The sequence below is a fragment of the Panicum virgatum genome, chromosome 1K (assembly GCF_016808335.1).
Source record: "Panicum virgatum strain AP13 chromosome 1K, P.virgatum_v5, whole genome shotgun sequence".
Taxonomy (NCBI): Eukaryota; Viridiplantae; Streptophyta; class Magnoliopsida; order Poales; family Poaceae; genus Panicum; species Panicum virgatum.
This window is the reverse complement of record NC_053136.1, coordinates 45,481,240-45,500,473: the sequence shown is the minus strand read 5'-3', so window position 1 is coordinate 45,500,473 and position 19,234 is coordinate 45,481,240. Positions and strand designations below refer to the sequence as shown.

Sequence of the window (19,234 nt, the reverse complement as noted above, 5' to 3'; positions counted from 1 at the left end):
TCCACGCTGCTACAGATTAAACTACAACGTAGCCGCAGATTTTGGGGCTACATTGGGCGCCTTTCTTCTCCACCTTGATTCTCTAGCCAAAAGGAGGTAAAAATCATGGCTCTTTTGGCAGCTGGAGCTCAGTATCAGTAATAAAATAGAACACTGTTGTACACACTAGAGGAGTAGTATTATATTTGGTTATGTGTTGTCGCTGTGTGAGCGAAACTGCAGGCTGGGGTAGGCATATTGGTGGGTGGCTTGATGCTTTGGCAAGATGCAGCTTGACGATTGAGGATTCCTTTGTTTTTTCAGTTTAAGTTATAAATTCCGTCACATTTCATATTTACACACCGACTATGAGTATCAAATGTAGACTTTACAAAATTAATTTCATAAGTCTTGATTTAATCACGAGACTAATCTATTAAACCTAATTTGACTCTAATTGCTACGGTAACTATCCACTAATCATACATTAATTGTATTTAATAGATTCGTCTAGAGGAGACGAATCTATTAAACCTAATTAGTCTATAATTTGACTCTAATTGCTACGGTAACTATCCACTAATCATATATTAATTGTATTAAATAGATTCGTCTAGAGCTTTAATTGCAACTTATACAATTAATTTTATATTAAATTAACATCTGAACATTCAAATTGGCATCCGACAACAACTTTAAAAAAACCAAACCAAGCCTGAAGCAGCCGGCCAGCGGGTGCAGAAGTGCCCTTTTAGGGTTGTAGGGAGTTTCGATGTGTCCAACGTGATCTCCGTGGATTAAAGGACGGAGAATTGTTAATACTAGTGCCACGTATGATTGCAACTTTCTTTTTTTTAAACTTGTGATCAAGCATAAGTCAATTACACGTATTTTCTTATCATATAGTATGTGCAAGTACTCCCTTGGATCTCAAATATACATCGATTTAACCTCTAATTTTTATATATATACACGTTAACATATCAGGTTCAAATCAACTCATTCGTGCAAACCGTGCAAACTTTAGTCTGGACCACCGGATCAGCATCCAAAGGTCATGGGGATTGAATAATTTTACAATTAATCGCCCGCCTCTAATTACACTTTTGCAAATTCCCCCTCCCACTCCCCCCGCCCACCCTTGGACGTTGATCCGGTGGCTCATATTGAAGTTTGCATGATTTGTACAAAGAGATTAGTTTGCACCTGATATGTTCTTAAAAATAATGTGTGCAAGTATAATTTAGGAGCCGTTTGGGAGAACTTCTACCAAAAAGGTCGGTGAAATTAAAAAAAATTGATTTTAATCGGCTAATAGCTCATTTTAATTCGAACTAATAAAAGTAGCTGCACCCTACAGTTCATTTTAAAAGCTAGAATAAATCCTCCTAAATCTTTTAATTGTATTTTTCATGAGCTTAGCTTCTATAATATTTTTCTGAGATTATATAGTATGACACTCACAACGTACACACACTCACATCATTATGAACGCATGCACGCAAATATGTGAACGAGAACATCGCCTACCATTGAAATCACAACACCATTAAATCCTAAAATATTCCTTCATATATGAAGGCGAACTCAAGACCTAAGGTGCTACTGAAACTCTAGTAGAGAACAGCTTAGTTTCCGTATAGTATCCACTTCAATCATAGATAGCTTCATTTACTTTCCAATCTCAAGCGAGTGACGATATAGTTGTGACTTGTTGTGACACCCCGGCCCAGGGCTTAGTAGGATTAATAGGGAACTCATACTAACAAGTTGCAACTTCTTTTCCGGAAGCCGGTCTCCAAAGAACTCCGAGGTTAAGCGTGCTTGGCCCGGAGCAATTTGGGGATGGGTGACCGACAGGGAGTTATTCCTGAGTGTGCACGAGTGATGACAAAATGTGCAGAAAAGGCATGTGTTTGTCCGTGAGGATAGTCTGTGTCCTAGAAAACTGCCAGATGTAAGCGGCCCCGGTCTCGGGGAGGCAGAATGTTATAGAATGGTATCAGAGCCGACTCTCGCGGTTTCACGGGCACGTACGAGCGTAAGTGCGCGGGTATGAGCACGGTCGCATAGGGGCGCAGATGCCACCGGCATGTGGACGGGCGTGTGGCGGGTCAGTGCGCGGCCATCTGGGATGCGCCGTTGGCACTGGACGCACGGACGTGGCACAGAGACTGTTGGCACTGGATACACGGACGTGGCACATGGGCCATTGTCACTGGACGTACGGGACGTGGCCAAGAAAGGACATTCCTGGTTTGGGATTGACCGACGAGGACGTCGGTCTCTTAAGGGGGTGAGTATGTGACACCCCGGCGAAGGACTTAGTAGGATTAATAGGATACTCATACAATAAGTTGCAATTTTTTTTCCGGAAGCCGGTCTCAAAAGAACTCCGAGATTAAGCGTGCTTGGCCCGGAGCAATTTGGAGATGGGTAACCGATCGGGAAGTTATTCCTGAGTGTGCACGAGTGAGGACAAAGTGTGCAGAAAAGACATGTGTTGGTCGGTGAGGATAGTCTGTGTCCTAAAAAACTGTCAGATGTAAGTGAGCCTGGCCTCGGGGAGGCGGGACGTTACACTTGTGAACTACATGTTTTAGTTAGGTTAATTGGTTTATTATGGTGAATTTTGCTCACAAGATTCGAGTCCTCAAATTAGCACAATTATTTTGTATTTTTCTAAATTTATTCTCGAATATTCGATACTATTATTTTTATGCTACTGATGTGCCCAACGTAAGAAATTGTCATGGGAAACCTGATTTCCAGCAGGGTTGACTGACTATTTCTGTTGACCAGACAGACTTAATCCCTTTTAGCTTTCCATACCAGTTGGCACTTGGCAGCCGCAGTCAATAGAGGACTCTGATGCATGCTGCCATGTTCTTGTTGCAGCAATAAACCATGGCGAGCAATTGTCAAGCGATCAAGAAGGAAGAAGATGTCATGCTTGGGCTCATTGGCCAGGCGCGCGTCCGCCGCGACAGTAGAGTTGCATCATGGCCGCGTCTTAGGATACCCCGACGCAACAGTGGGTGCACTACTCGCCGCCTCCGATTACGAGCGAGAGAAGACCGTGACCCAGCACCAGTGCCGCTGCGCTGGCTCCTGCTGGTGCTGCTTAGTGGTGCGCGGCGGGGGCCGCCGGAGACGAAGCACCATGCCAGAGATGGGGGCCGCCGCCGCCGTGGGCGCACCCGCCGCGGCAGCGGGCGGGCCGCTCCAAATTCTCGCCTTTTGTCCCCCGATGCACCGCCACCGATGATGCGCGCCGCAGCCCCACCTCCAAATCGATGGATCACCATAAATTCCATGCGCTCTCCCTCTCCTCCTCCCCTCGGACCCTCGCTGCCTGTCTCCCTGTCCGCGGCTGGGTACCTGTGGTGGCAGGCGGCAGTAACCAGTAGGCACCCGCACCATCCATCGGATTCGGCTGCTGAATCTGAAATCTGAACCCAATCCTGCAGCCACACTACGCAAGGCAATGAACTCAGCGATCCGTCGTGCATGCCTGCTGAAATCAGCATTGAATCGCTCCAGATCTGCTGCACCAACCTATCATGATTCGGGAACTCCCCACCCCCACCACTTGATGCCAGACGACGACGAGGAGCGTCGCACGGTAGTAGTAGCAGTGGTAGTTCAAGCTATCCTCGCCACCGACACATTACGCCGAGTAAATGCCTGGCGACGTGCAAGTACGGGTTTGAAGTTTGAACCCCACTGCTACTACTACCGACACTGCAACTTGCGTGGCGGCAAGCAGGACAGCTTTTGTTCCAATTGCGCCCTAACTACTTCTCGTTTGAGCAAATACTACTTAACAGAATGTAAGTATGTTGAATACTGAGATAAGGCTGAACACTGAGACGAAGAAGAGAGAAGTGAGTTGTAAACTTACTGTCAGTTTCGATGTAAGAATTAAAAAAATTGTGAGAAGATAAATTGATCATATATTAATGATGAGCGCTCACTACTATACGAGTGAGTTGTGTAAAGATCCTTAGGGCTTCTCAATGACTTTCACAAAGCGAATCATGCTCTTACGCGAAACCTGGATGAGTCGACTTTATCACTGGAGAATGCTGACTCGTTGAGGAGAGAGAGAGAGGAGTCGATGCAAGATCTTGCATCGGTTCATCTGATAAAAAATGAATCAGCCACACCGAGCACGAAAGGGAAAGAAGCAGCTGGTAGATGAAAAGGCAAGGATGAGTCGGTTGGGGGTCCCACACCACTCGAGAAGAAAGAGTCGACTTCTTGATGATTCGATTTTGCATCTACGTGGCCTTCTCTCTCCCTCGATGAATCGAATCGCCACTGTGCATGCCCTTACAATTAGCCACCAGCTATATTATTAATCTTACTCTTAGAAAAAGAGAGGTAGCATCAGCAGCAGCATGTTGGGTTGGTCCAATCTTTACTTCTTTAGGCCTCCTCCTGAGGTTGCAGTCAGTATGGGCGATTTCGTTGGGTGGCTGGGTCGCGTGCGTGGGAGGGGGAGAGCCTTCTCGCCCAGCGAGAACTCTAGCACTAGCGAGAACTATTCTGCACTATTCATCCATTAAAAAACTAGTTGAGCCGGTGACGTCGTCGGCCACTGGAGGAGGCCTGAGTTCTCAGGAGGAAATAAAGTTGTCAAAACTATACGGAGATCTGTGCTGGCTTTACACCACCACATATATACAGCTCTCCCGGAAGAGGCCAAAAAGTTCATCTTTCCTGCCGCAGGGCGGTGTATGTTATTAGTGGTAGATTTGCTCGATTACTCCAGCTAGCAACCCCTTCAATCATACTACATGCATGGTCCTTGATCGTCTCCGCGACAACATGCACGCATGCTCTAGTTTTCAAAAAAGAAAAAGAAAACATGCATGCATGCTCCCTTTTCGTTGGCACACAACACAGAGCAGGAAGAAGAAAATTTTATTTTAGCACGGCAATCACTCGCCCAGCCAGAGAGGAATCAGCACGAGAGGAGCAGCAGTTCCAAAACGCCGCGACTGCTGCATGGCTTCCATAATGTGAAGTACTGAAGTGACGACTGGCACCGCACAGCTCTTGTGCCTAGCTAGACTCTGCGTGCCGTGACCCGTGAGCTCGCAAAGGCAGCTAATAGCTGCGGCAATGAAAGCCATCGAGGGAGAGCGGTCCTCGCCGATCGATCGATCCCAAATCTCCTCCCCTGCAAGTAAAAAAGCTCGCTCCCAAAGCGACATCATGCAGTGCGCGGCAGCAGACACGTACGTAGGCACACACACACACCCATCATTCGTTCCCAACGGGGAGGACGAACGGGACGGGACGGACGGAGGCGCCGCATTGATCCCAGCGGCCGCTCTGTGATCTACTGATCTCGCCCTCTGCTGGCTCTGCTCTGCCTGCCAATGCGAGAGAGAGAGAGAGAGAGAGGCGATGCTGCATGCCCGGTGGATTAATCATGGGGCGATGCATGCCGCTGCCGATGCCGCTGCCGCTGCGCGCCCTGTCCCGACGCGTGCCGAGGCCAAGGCCCCCGGCCGGCGTAGTATCATTGCGTCAGGGCCGAGGCCCCGTCCGCCTGCGCGCCGCATTGATTCGTGCGTGTGCCGCTTTGACCGGGGCCGCCGTATCGCCGGGCGGTTTCGAGTGCCGCGGCGTACGTACGTGACCGGCCATGAACTCTTTTCTATTCACGGGTCGGGGAGCAGGAGAGCCGGTCCGATACTAAAAAAAAGAAAAGAAAAATCCACGCACGGTCCGGGCGCGGCAGGATCATTGCGGCTCGCGAGCAGGCATGCTACCCCCCTGTTTGTCTCGATCGGCCCCGGGCCTTCTTCAAAAGCGCCGTACGTGGTGATGATCGGGGTACGCTGATCGGCTGATGGCCTAGTCGGTAGTCACGTTACGCTACGCCCTGTAGTAGGATCATGAAGCCAGCTTTCCCGTGCCTCCCTCGTATGTCTGCTTTGCTAGTTTTCTTTTTCTTTTTTCTTTTTTTTTAAAAGAAAACGATGGCAGCAACAATTGGTAAGTGGAGGGACGATGCCAGGATTCCGGTCATCTCAGACGACGCTCATGTCTGACGAGAGTACGAGACCCGCCCGGCACGGGGATGTAATGGTTCGAAGCATGCCTCTCCTGACTCATCTCAGAGCTCAGAGCATCTGGCCGCGGCTGAGGCGCCCAGTGATTTTCGGATTCCTCACTGAAATCTACCCCGGCGTCATCGCCTCGCTAGGACTAGGAGCACTACTACGACGACGAAGAGTAAAGTGTGGTGTGGATCTCATTTCCAGTTGGCTCTGGGCCATTCACACTGTTTGGCCCTGGCAGCAACACTTCCTATGTACAGATATTATTGGGCCGGAACCATTTAGCTGGCGAGGCTTCCTTAATTTTTGCGTTCCACTGGACCTGTGGCTGGGCCGGAATCCGGATCCGCCCCGCGCCCTCGCCGGCCCACGCATCAAGGTTTCAAATCTCGATGCAATCGACCCGAGCCTCCAACGTGTAGCAAGCGATAAGGTCAGGCCGCCCATCCAGAGAGACGGCTTGGCCGCAGTCCGGCACGCAGCCGCGCCCACAGGAACGAGCCCAACTGCCCGTTTCCCTTGTGATCCGGGCGTGGCCCGCCTCCCCCGCGCCGAGCCAATCCGCGATTCCGCTCCAACCCCGCAACCGAAATATCCCCCAGCATATTCCCCGGGATCCCGCATCCACCGCCCCGCGCCCAGCCGCCCATCCCCAGAGCGACGGCCCGGTGGCCAGACCCCGCCGCGCCGCCAACCTCCATTCACGAGCCCCGCCCGCGCCGAGCCGCGCGCACCGCCGGAACGCTCCCGGCCATCGGGGACCGCGAGTTCGTGGTGGTGTACATGCACTCCCGCGTGGATCGCGGCGGCAACTTCCCCGGCGTAGAAGCGATCCGCGGCGCCTACGAGTCGCTGCCGGCCGCCGCCAAGGACAGGCTGCGCGCCGTCTACTTCGTGCACCCGGCGCTCCAGTCCAGGCTCTTCCTCGCCACCTTCGGCCGCTTCCTCTTCAGCTCCGGGTACGGTCACGGCCGTCGCCGAATTAATTCCTCCCGCGATCCGATCAGCTTCTGCGGCCTTCGCAGTAACGAGCTGAATTTTTCATCTGGGATTTGGGCGTTGCTCGCAGGCTGTACGAGAAGCTGAGGTACATGAGCAGGCTCGAGTACGTGTGGGCGCACATGGACAAGGGGCAGCTGGAGGTGCCGGACTGCGTGCGCGAGCACGACGAGGAGCTGGAGCGCCGCCCGCTCATGGACTACGGCATCGACGCCACGGAGAGCCGCTGCGTGTACGAGTACGACGCCGCGTCCATGGACACCTCGGCGTCCCTGCACTCGCTCCGCTGCGTCTCCTAGCCGCTTCTGAACAATATGGCTATCTTGCCTCAATGTTCCTGTAGGTCGTAGTACCGTAGTATTAGCTTACCTTTCAGTACCCTAGCTTAGATGTGTAAGTAAATTAGGGAAAAGGATAAAAGAGATCCCAAATGTTTTTTGGGCTCATGAGATGGCTTGACCGCAAGTGTGCAAGAGCCAAGAGTAACATGGCAAAGCAGATCAAAGATCCCCATCATAAAACCATTCGCAGCCATCGTTCCATTCCGGAACACCGGGACCGTGCATAAACAGTATTATAACAGTAGTAAAATTTGAGGAGAGCGAAAGAAAGAAATTCCTACTCAACCCCACAAGGAAAAAACAGAGCAAGAAAGAATGTATAAACCTTCCCGACTTTCCGCCATGAACTGCAAACATGAACTTTAATGGAAGCAGGCTAGAAATTCTCTCTTTCTTTTTGGATAAGGCTGATGTAGTGGTCCACTTTCCGACATGATTGCTTCGAATGATAAAATGCTACACCATCACCCAATACATAGCAGTACAACTATATCTATCTGCAAGTGGTACAATAATGTATCCAGTACTCTAAAATAATCAGTGGATAAAAGATTCTTTCATTTGCATCGTTGACAGTTCCGTTTCACCTACAAAGGCGAATCTTTGGGGATCGTAAGATAGACGTCACTTTGTTCAGGAAATAAGCATAAACCGGTGGAATGATCGTCCAACTTCCAAACTCTACACAAGCAGTACATGGTAACCATGAGTAAGCTAGCTAGATCACAGAGTGCCATCACAGAGCTAGCTAGATCACAGGCATACGAACGCTGGGACTATGTATCTGTTACATGCAAAAGAGGTGAAGCCTACGAACAATTGATTTCATCAACTGAAATAAGGATGTGCTGCTAGAAACACAAATAGATATGCTGCAAGTGAAATGAATCTGAGGTACTTTCAAACTCTTTACAGTTAATAGACAATTGATAACGTGAATAGACATGCTGCATATGGCATATGCCATCAAATATGAGAGAACCTACTGGATCTTGTAATAATTTCAGAAAACAAAACATTACTTGAGCACTTTCAGGTGACATCATTTGTGATATAACTGTCTAGAGCAAATAACAAGGCACAGATAGATGACTAATCAATCGAGAGATTCTTATCTGGGAAGATTACCCTAGGGTCATGACGTACTGATGTATTGCCTAAGCACTGTGAACATATAACCACACCTTAGCATTCTGGATCCTATGTTCCGCAGACGATGAGATTCACCATTCATTCTCTATTCCATAAGATGTGTATAGTGATGAGTACTACTCTGTAGCATAAAGGATTAAGAGATCAAAATGTGTTATGGACTCAGGAGATGGCATCCCTGCAAGTATGCAAGAGACCAAGAGTAACGTGGCAAAGCAGGTCAAAGAACGGGACTATTTGCAACCATAATTCCGTTCCAGACAGTCATAATTGTGCTAACGCAGTACTAGAATAGTAGAATTAATAGAAGAAATCATAATAACATTTGACATGCGCTCAAACAGAAATGTGCTATCGATAACAATAGATAATCATGCTGCAAATGAAATTTGACGCCCATCAAGCAAATTGTGTGAATGCATACAGCTATTTGCTGAAGGAAAAAATGCAAGAAAAATACATCTATTTGCTATAAAAAGAAATATAGTGAATCCATAATAATTTCAGCAAACAAAAACATTGCTGAAGCATTTTCATGCAAGATCATTTGCCATACAACTGTCTGGAAGCAACTGATTAAGTTCAGATATAAGATTAATCATCCTATAAATTCTTTTCTGGTAACTAGGGATCACGATGTATAGCCTAAAGAAAACACCGTTGCATAAAGCATCAGCAAGCTCCTGCACCATGCACCTTAGACATTCGACATTCATATTTCTTTGGAAAGCACATACCATCTTCATTCTTTATTTCATCCCATAAGCAGTGTCTCATGTCCCTCTTTCAGTGCATACAGCAAGCAGATATACTCTTCGGCTTTGTATGCCCCATGGCAAAATTGATTTACTCACTTACCATTATCACTTGGCATTTGTACTTCTTCAATACTATCAACTTCAGCCCCAACCTTGGCCTCATCATCATCAGCAACTTCAGCACCAACCTTGGCCTCTGCACCAGCAGTTTCCATGTAGCGGAAATCTGGATAATTCCTGTGATTCAATGAATGCAACCACAGAGCTACGGCTCCCTCTTTGTGTTCCATCGCCGCAATATGAGTGAAAATATACTTGGCTTTGAACTCTTCAGCCTCCTCATAATAAAGTTCCATGGAAACTGCTTCATGTGAATCCTTCCATTTCTTGTTGTACGAAGTGAACATGCATTCATCCAGGTACAGCCCAACCTCAGGTGCAGTAGGCACGTTAAGGTTGACATCCCTGCAACACAGATATGACATAAAGTAAACATTTCGTGTGTAAACATATGCAAATGGACAACTAAACCCACATTAGCTAATAAGAATCATACTTCCGAAAGGCGACATCATAAATTGATTCAGGTGCACAGTTCCTCATCACAGCTACAGCAAGGCCAATCATCTTCCGGATCTGATGCAGCATGAAACTCTGGCCAACAACTTCACACCTGATAAAATCCATTCCATCCAGGCTAACAACACGATCCGCAGCAAAGGAAATGATAAACCTTTTGGCCGCAGGATCCTCTGCCTTAGTTCTTGTGGTGAAGTTGTGGAAGTTATGGGTTCCAACATAGTACTTGAGAATCCTGTTGAACCTCTCTTTCACTTCATCAGTGTAAGAAAAGTCACTCTTGGTTGGCAGCTTCTCGTCTCCATTGCTACCTTTAACTTTCTCTTCAGTAGCTGTGACCTCAAGTTTATTCTCCTCGTTGCCAATTGAACCGTCTGCATCAACGGAACATGCATTCAGATTGGGAAAAAAACTAATTAACACTGGAGGTGTTAATTAATTACAGCATTGCAAGACTTGATTTGCATCTAATACCTGAAGGTGCATCACCAACACCGTTTGATCCCAGTTCAGCATTTCCAGCTCCAGTTCCATCCCCAAAGGCTGGTAAATCAAGCTTCTCGTTGCTGCTAAATCCAGGTTCACCATGGACACTGGTGCTTCCACCATCTGAAATTGTTGGATCGCATTTCGCATTCCCAATTGATCCAGATTCGTCATGACTGTCCACAGTTCCCTCCACGGGAGCATTAGCGCCATTCTCCCCGGGGCCAGGCAGCTTCCCCTCCCGGCCCATGACACCAGGCACCTTCCTCCCCCTCTCAGAGCACTCCAGGCACTTCGTCAGCTCGCTCCCACTCCCCATGCTCGCCATGACGGCCTCGCGGTCCGGGTGCGCGCTGGGGTCAAGCGCGAACACAGGGAGCAGGTACAGGTACCTCCTCCGGTCGCAGAACTTCTTCGCGTTGAACGAGTTGGTGACGCGCACGTAGCCGTAGGCGCGGATCTGCGGCGCGAGCTGGGCGTTGAGGCGGTCGATGAAGCCCGGCGGGTCGACGTAGAAGCGTCCGGACACCACCTGCGCCGCGGCGCTGACGCCCTTGTCGGTGCGAGCGGCGCGCGCCCAGTCGTACCGGCGCGGCGCGGCGCGGTCGGCCTCGGGCACGGCGCCCGACTGGTAGAGCGCCTCCTCGAGGTCGCCCTCGATGGTGCGCGCGCCCGGGTTCTTCTGCATGCCCTGGTACCCGGCGCCGCAGTACCCGAGGAGGATGGCGACCTTGCGGCGCTTGTACCTGGGGCGGCGGGGCTGCCCGGGGTCGGCGGCGGCGGAGGGCGAGGTGGGCTCGGCGTCGGCCTCCGGGTCGGACGAGGAAGACATCTTGGGGCGCTTGGCGGAGGGTGGGGAGGGCGGCGGCGGGGCGGCGGCCATCGGAGAGGGGCCCGGGGTTTTAGACGGTGGGTTTGGGGGCGGATCGGGGTAAAGGAGGGGACAAGGAATCGAATCGGCGGTGAAAGAAATGGGCCATGTTTGGATGAATGCATCGAAACTTTTTCAAAAAAGACGAAGGTATGCATGAAGTACTATGCATAAAGTACTAAACGAAGTTTATTTGCAAAATCTTTATAGGAATGGGTGTAACTTTTCGAGACGAATCTAATGAGCCAAGTTTCATCATAATTGGCTACAGTGATGCTACAGTAATTGCACTCAATCATCTTCTAATCGTGCGGTCAAAGGCCTCATTAGCTAGAGCAACTGCTACAGTACCATAGTTGTGGAGGTAATTTTGTAATTAGACTTTATTTAATACCCCTAATTAGTGGTCAAAACATCATTTCTCTCTCATCAAAACTTTTACACACCTAAACCAAACATGGCCATGGGGGGAGAAGAAAAGGAAGAGCTACAGTGCTACATGTGGAGTCAAAAAAAGAGCTATTTCTTCAAAAAAAAAAAAACAGAGCTGCTGAATCATCCGCTGATCCTACGGCGCTGTGGGAGTCTTGATGCTAACTCGAATTTCTTCAGGCGCACACGATTTTTTTTTAGGGATAACGGGGGAGAGGATCCCCACCAATATATTACCAGAGTCTCTTGCAGACTCAATAAATCTCGGAGGGTTCAACAATTGTTACATAGGGAAAACACTGATGTATCTAGGGGGTTTACATATTGGAAGAAAAAACATTACACCAGGCCTCTGCGACGAGCTTATCCTGTCGCGGCAATCTACAGCTCCATAGGCGAGCTTCTTCCTTGCAGCTGAGCAGGAGACGAAGGAGGGACGGGTTTTGGCCTCGGAAGACAACATCATGTCTATGTTTCCAGAGCTGCCAAGCACACAGCAGCAGGAATGTGGAGTAGTGTTCAACAGGTATTGTCACAGGGCATTCCAGCAGCCAGAGTTGTGACACCATTGCGTCTTGCACCGAGACACCTATTTTGTCCAAAACTGTTTGGCGAAGTGGCAGTGTAGGATGAAGTGGTCAGGGTTCTCCTCAGCAGCATGGCACACATCACATTCCGGATTCTCAACGACCAGGTTGGTTTTGCACTGGATTTTCTCCTGAACCAGCAGCCAAGCAAAGAAGCAAACACGCGGTGGGGCACAATTGATCCAAACAAATTTGTAGAAGGGGCAAGGTGTATGTTCCTGCAGACTCATCATAGCAGCGTAGATTGGCCCGCACGCAACGTGCCATCTTTGCTCACCAGCGGGCATAGCCAGTTGTCAGGGGTCTCTTGTAACACGACTTCTTCGACGATCTCTTCCAGCATGGCGAACTCGGCGGCGGCGACATGAGAGAGACGGGTGACAAAGTGATCGTGCAGTGGTCTGGAATATACTTTGGCAACCGATGCATTCTGGTCATTGGTATGACTGAAAAGAGAAGGTAAAGCTTCAGAAAGTTGGCCGACGGGGAGCCAGTGATCAAACCAGAAGGAGGTGTGTAACCCGTTGCCAACAGTGGTTGTTGTGATTGCTCTGTAGATAGGTAGCAGGTCCTGCAAGTTCTTCCAGTGTGCTCCAGCACAGTTACTTTCCAGGGAGGCAATGTCAATCCGAGAAGACACACATTTTGCCCAGGCCGATTCCCCAGGATGGTGTAGGCGGTGCAAGTGCTTCAGCAGCAGGCACTGATTGAGGATTTGCAAGTTCTTGATACCGAGACCGCCCAGTTCTTTGGGCAGGCAGGTCTGTTCCCAAGCGACAAGGCATCAGGCACCAGTCGTTGTAGCTTCACCTGACCAAAGGAAAGCCCGACGTTTTTTGTCAAGAGCATCGATCGTCCCTTGCGGAAGCTGCATGGCGAAGTGGGTGTAGATTAAAGCACTGTCAAGCACTGAATTGACCAGGACCGCCCGACCCATGTAGTTGAGTAGAGATGCTTGCCAACCGCCCAGGTATCTGTCAGTGCGGTCAATGAGTGGGGTAAAGGCGCTCAGATTGAGTTTGACATTGGAGAGCGGCATGCCCAAGTAAGTTTGCGGGAATTGGTCTCTTCGGCACCCCAGCACGGTGAGTTAACTTGGTACATCCTCCTCCGGGACATGCATCGGTACCATTGTGCTTTTGTGAAAGTTAATCTTGAGGCTGGTTGCATCAGCGAACTGGCCAAGGAGCAACTTGAGTTTCAAGACATCCTAATCCGTAGCCCGTAAAACTATCAAAGTGTCATCTGCATACTAGATCACAGGGCATGGTAGCGCATCGGACGCCGGGTGCCGCACACCACTATCACATTTGATGAGGCGTTGTAGGATGTCTGCCACCAGCAGGAACAGATATGGGGATAGGGGGTCCCCTTGCCGGAGCCTTTCTTGCAGGTGAACCAGCTGCCCGGACATCCATTCAGTAGGATTGCAGACTTAGAAGTGGTGAGGATGTGTTGAATCCATGAGCACCATGTGGCGGGGAAACCTCTGCATTGAAGGATTTTGAGCAGGCTGTCCCAATTGACGGAGTCAAATGCTTTGGCGAAGTCCAGTTTGAGGACAAGTGTTGGCAGGCGCTGTTTGTGGCAGTGCTGAACTAATTCCAGTGCGTAGATGAAGTTTTTAGAAATTGCGATAAAACCTGTTTGATCCATGTCAATCAGCTTGGGGATTTGCACCTGCAGTCATGAGGTGAGGATCTTGGCAATGATCTTCAGGGAGCAGTTTTGTAGACAAATAGGGCGATGGTCCCCTGGTGCCGTTGCTCTTCTTGGGCAGGAGCACAATGTAGGCTCTGTTCACCCATTCAAGATCCACTGTTCCAGCAGCAAAAGCATCCACGAAGCTCATAACCTTATCCACAACGGTATCCCAGGCCGCCATGTAGAAACCAGGACCAAAGCCATCCGGCCCGGGAGCACTATTGCGGTTCATCCTATGCACTGCTGCTTTTGCTTCCTCCACAGTGAAAGGCGCTGCCAGTGTGTCCAGAGTTGGTGACTCGACCCCCCTATAGATATCCTCCAAACTAAATTGCCAGTGTGTTGTGGCTGTTGTGCCCATGATGGAGGAGAAGTATGCCGTCAATGCATTTGTCTTTGCATCATGTGCTGTGAGTTCACACTCATCAACTGTAAGCGTCTTAATCTGATTCCGGCGTAGGCGATTAGTGGCATGAGCATGGTGGAAAGCAGTGTTGGCATCGCCCTCGCGGATCACCTTGAATTTGCTCCTTTGTTTCCAATAGGCTGCCCGTTCCCGGATGGCCAGCTGCAAACGATCAGTGCAGGCATCCCGCAAGAAACGCTCCCCTGCAGACAGGCCATGATACTCTTCTTGCAAGTCAAAGTAAGCTATAAGAAATTTGCAGTTTTGCATGACAAAAGGTGGAGCCCTCTTACCCCTGGACCAAACCTTTGCTGCATTTCGTGATGCTTTGAGCGAGCTCGCAAGGTCCCCGGCAGCATCCTAAATGTTGGGGGTGTTGTTCTAGGCCGGAACGATGCATGGGAGGAAGTCGCTGTGTGTGAGCCAGGAGTTTTCAAAGCGGAAGGTATTTGTTTTGGGTATTGTGGTGGAGATCCTGACAACCAGTGGGGTGTGGTCAGAGGTTGATCTGGTGAGAGAGGTTAGCGTGGAATTTGGGAAGCGCGTGCTCATATCCGTGTTAAGGAAGACTCGATCAAGACGTGCAAGTGTGGGGTTTTCCCGGCGGTTGGATCAGGTGAAAAGCTGGTCCAACAGTGGGAGCTTGAGGAGGGCTAGAGAATTTATAGCATTGTTAAAAAGCTCAGTGAGCCGGTGATCAACGTGTGCATTGTTTTTTGTCAGCGCCGGATCTGATAAGGTTGAAGTCCCCAGCAATTACCCAAGGCCCACATATTTGTGGGGCGAGCTCGGCGAGATCGTCAAGGAAAAAGGCAGAGTCCCGGTGGTCGGAAGGCGCATACACGTTCATGACAGTGAAGCTGATATTGGTGACAGTATAGGATAGCACAGTGGTGAGTGTGTGCTTGCGCATGATGAAACTTTCTAAAGCTAGCGCATTAACATCCCACGCAGTGAGAATCCCACCTCGGCTCCCTCCAGCGTCCACGCAGAGGAAGTCGCGTAGGGAAGGCAAAAGGAAGGAGCGAGCCTTAGCGGCAGAGGTGGAAGAGAGTTTCGTCTCTTGCAGACAAACAACAGTCGGTTTAGCCGTAGTTAGCGTGTCCCTGACCGCATCACACTTGTCAGTGTCCCCAAGACCATGAACGTTCCAAGAGAGAAGTTGAAACACACGGCCGTTTTGATTCAACTAGGCAAAGTGCACACCCAGGTGACATGGGGTAGCGCATGCATCTCCTGCCATCCCAGGAGAGCCAGGCACACACAAATAGAGAAAACTAAAATAAAGGACAGAACAACGATACAACCACAACAACTAAATGACAGGCAATGCGATGCAGCGCATGCACACACAACCACTGACCAGACATGTTCAGGGAACACTAAAGCTAAACGCACCGACCCAGGAACAACGCTACTGCTAACTGAATGTGGCAAAGCAGTCCGCCCAGTGGAAGTAGCAGTTTCAATCATTCCTTGGCCTGTAACACCTTATCCAACTCAGATGTTGCCGATGAGCTGATGCCCGTGGCAAGTGCAAGCTTGCGCAGGTCCTGTCTTCCCACTGGCTTCTTCTTGTGCAGCAGGCCGTGTTTGATCACTTGGTCCTGGAGATCCCTAGAACAAGAGGTAAGAGTGTTCTTGAGCATCTTGAGCTGAGTGGCTTTTGTTGCCATGGTGAGAAATCCGGCCGGTTCTTTGGCCTTCAGGCGCGAGCATGGATCACGACGTGGGGGTGGGCAGCGGCGAGCAGGCATCTTGAGCATGCGTGTAGTATGGGCGTGAGCAGCAGCTTGGGTGTGTTCAGGTGAAGAGACTGGCGACGGTGGTGGTGGTGGTGGTGTAGTGGTGTCATCCAAGTGCCAGGTAAGCAGCGGCAGGTTGCAGAGCGTGGGGGATGCGAGGGTGGGTGAGCGCGGCGAGTTGTTGATGATGATTGGGAAGGCAGGCAGGCATGCGAGCGGGAAGGCGTTGATGAAGCCATGGTAGAGGATGGCTGCGCCGAGGAAAGCGGCAGGGGTGGAAAGGAGTGGTGGTGTGTTGCAGTTGGTTGTCAAGTGGCGGCGGCTGCGGTGGGCCGAAAGGCTGTGGTGGTGGCGGCGGCGGCGGAGCAACTTGGGTCATATGTGGTGGTGGAGGCGGCGGCGGGGGTGGTAGCGGTGGGAAGAAAGGACGCAGCAAGCCATTTTCATCCAGTTGTTCTGCGCGCGGCCAGACACGCCTCTTGCTTATGTTGACAATGCTTCCATTCCCATCTTCAGAATGTATCCAGACATCACCAGAGACATCACAGGATTGCTCAATCTCAACCACAAAACGCAGAGAGGAGTAGTCAACACGGGCCAGGTTCCGAGGGTCAATCTCCACCACAGTGCCAAAGCATCGGAAAGCATTCTTGATAGGCTCCATAAACCAGTGTTCCGGAGGGAACTCACGGACAGACAAGTAGGCTAGCAGCTCGGGCTTCTTGTGGAACCTGTTGGTGGATTCTTCACATCGCTCAAGGTCCATGCGTGCCCCCTCATGAACGATGGGCTGCATGGCAACAGCCCACTCGCGGTCCTCATGCGTTTGGAACCACAACAGCATAGCTCCATGTGAAGAGGGCAGTATCTCAAACTGTAGATCCGGTGCAGTAGCATGCATGGCCTCAAGAATGAAAGTTGCAGCATTGGAGGCTGCCAGAGGTGGGAGGAAGACATATGCAAGGCGCAGAGCCTCTGACCAGTTACCCGCAGGGAGCCAGATCTCGCGGTAGTTTGGGCCGGAGAAGCTGTTGTCGCTGAAAGCAGAGGTGGCATCAAGCTCGCTGACGTAATCTTCCTCGTCCACCTCATCGTCTCCAGCCTCCACGGCAGCAGGGGCCGCCAGCTGCTGCACATCCGCAGGGTGGACCGGCACCGGGCGCCGGATCGGGGAAGCCTCAGGTGGCGGGGACTGGGAGGGGGCAGACCGCGCCTGGAGCAGCTCCTCAGGTGCAGGGGCAGGTGAGGCCCTCCCGGACCTGGAGCCAACAGCGCGGATGTCGTGCGCGTGGGGGACCGCCGGCCCCCACACCTGCCTGGCCCAAGCGCGCCGGGATGGCGCCAAGAAGCCCTTTCCCTTTAGGGCTAAGCTCCCGAAACAGGCGGTCGAGGTGCAGTGATTCCAAGGACGAGGAGCGCGAACGTGCAGGAGCTGGCAGCTCGGGTGAGCACTCGAAAGGCGGCGGCTCAGCGCTGGAGGACGCCAGCATGTGCAGGGGGTCGAAAGCAGAGGTGAACGGTGGGAGCTGTAGTGGCGTAAGTGGCGGAACCCGTGGCACGCAATTGATCAACGTGGTCTGTAAATTGGACCAGCTTGATTTTGATAGCCAGGAAATTTCAGGAAGCAGTGTCAACAATACAGCCACACGTGAATGGAACCAATAGATCGTAGCAAGCGTTGCCGTGGCACGTCCTAACTCAGCCAAATGCCAATCCGGTTAGGATGGGCGGACGCCGGACGGCGCCGCGGGGCACGGTGTCGACGGCCAGGGCCTCGTCGGCGACGTTGCTGGTAGGGCTGGATATCGAGCCAGCTCGGCTCGGCTCGGTGCAGCTCGAGCTGGCTCGGTAAGCAAACGAGCTGGCTCGGCTCGGCTCGTTAACATACCGAGCTAGAGTGCCGGCTCGGCTCGGCTCGTTTACGAGCTCGAGCCAGCTCGTTTAGCTCACGAGCCACAGCACACAAAAATACAGGCGCGCTCGGGCTCCCCGACCTCCTCCCCGACGGACTCCCCGACCTCTTCCTTCTCACCTCCCATGGACGACGGAGCCATGGAGGACGGAGGCGGGCCGCCCCTGCCTTCCCCTCGCCGCTCGAGCCGCCCCTGCCTTCTCCCGCCGCCAGGAGCAGAGGCCCGCCGCCCCCTGCTCAGACCTGCACCGGCGAGCTCCCTCCTCTACAACAACTCCCTCCATGCGGGCGGAGCCGCAGCGGCGCGTGGCAGAGGGCAGAGCTGCAGCGGCGGCCGGAGCCACCGCGGGGGCGGAGGGCGGAGCCGTGGGGCACGTGAGCGTCGAGGATGGGGGCGGAGCGAAAGCCGGCGGAGTAGAGGACGGACACGGCAGGCGGGAGGAGTTTGGGGCGGCGGCGTGAGGACGATGGGGTCTCTCGTGGTAGTGCTGGACTGCCGGATGAGGGCGGCCGGGCGGTGTCCAGTTTTACTTAGGGTTCCTTTGTGGGCTTTTCTATGGGCCGTTGTTGTGGTGGGCTGGTGGCTAGGCGCCTGCCGCCTGGGCTGCTGCTTTGGCTCGCCTGGCTCGTGAGCCAGCTCGCGAGCTGGCTCGAGCTGGCTCGTTTGGTTACCGAGCTAGAACACCAGCTCAGCTCGCAACAAAATTCAAACGAGCCGAGCCGAGCCACTAACGAGCGAGTTCGAGCGAGTTATCGAGCCACGAGTTTTTTTGTCCAGCCCTAGTTGCTGGTCATCACGCTTGTTGAGGCCTTCTCCGAATCATCGAAGCCCAGCTACACCGGCTGAACTACTAGGCGGGCCCATGATTACCAGCCGATTTTTTCATTTTTAATATTTTTTAGGATGTGTCCCTTTGTCAATCGATTGACATTTAGTTATCTGTCAATCATCACATCCAACTGTTAATGGGAGCTTGTTTTTTCTGTTTCCAGACCCACAATTTGAATATTGGGCGCCCATTAAAGAGGTAACAAGCATCGTGGAACCGTTAGCTCTTGGGGCTTGTTCTGACTATGTTAGCTACTTGTTAAGAGAAGTTCTGTTGACATTAGCAGCCTAGATCCTGAGCTTAGCTCAGTAACTACCTGTTGTGTTTCGTTTTCAACATTTAGTACAAACATAAACTGAAGAAACACAATAGATTA

At 51.3% G+C, this 19,234-nt stretch overlaps 2 protein-coding genes across 2 annotated transcripts; one reads left to right on the top strand and one right to left on the bottom strand.

Annotated features, from left to right (window-relative positions):
* Window positions 1-6,682: 6,682 nt before the first annotated feature.
* LOC120712130 (ganglioside-induced differentiation-associated protein 2-like) lies at window positions 6,683-7,579 on the top strand. Its single transcript, XM_039997853.1, has 2 exons — window positions 6,683-7,015; window positions 7,126-7,579. Exons 1-2 carry the CDS (start codon window positions 6,840-6,842, stop codon window positions 7,352-7,354), a joined length of 405 nt encoding a protein of 134 aa, XP_039853787.1. The 5' UTR covers window positions 6,683-6,839; the 3' UTR covers window positions 7,355-7,579.
* Window positions 7,580-8,906: 1,327 nt separating this feature from the next.
* Window positions 8,907-11,300, bottom strand: LOC120712120 (tRNA pseudouridine synthase 1-like). The gene is made up of 3 exons (XM_039997847.1): window positions 10,360-11,300; window positions 9,863-10,259; window positions 8,907-9,771 (listed from the first exon to the last, which is right to left on the bottom strand). The coding sequence occupies exons 1-3, from the start codon at window positions 11,252-11,254 to the stop codon at window positions 9,399-9,401; spliced, it is 1,665 nt and encodes a 554-aa protein (XP_039853781.1). The 5' UTR covers window positions 11,255-11,300; the 3' UTR covers window positions 8,907-9,398.
* Between the last annotated feature and the right edge of the window lie 7,934 nt (window positions 11,301-19,234).

Coding starts and splice junctions, on each gene's coding strand:
- LOC120712130 (XM_039997853.1), top strand. CDS start 6,840: ATGCACTCCCGCGTGGATCGCGGCGGCAACTTCCCCGGCGTAGAAGCG. Junction 7,016..7,125: donor CGCTTCCTCTTCAGCTCCGG/GTACGGTCACGG, acceptor CGTTGCTCGCAG/GCTGTACGAGAAGCTGAGGT.
- LOC120712120 (XM_039997847.1), bottom strand. CDS start 11,254: ATGGCCGCCGCCCCGCCGCCGCCCTCCCCACCCTCCGCCAAGCGCCCC. Junction 10,260..10,359: donor TGTTGGTGATGCACCTTCAG/GTATTAGATGCA, acceptor CCGTTGATGCAG/ACGGTTCAATTGGCAACGAG. Junction 9,772..9,862: donor TATGATGTCGCCTTTCGGAA/GTATGATTCTTA, acceptor TCTGTGTTGCAG/GGATGTCAACCTTAACGTGC.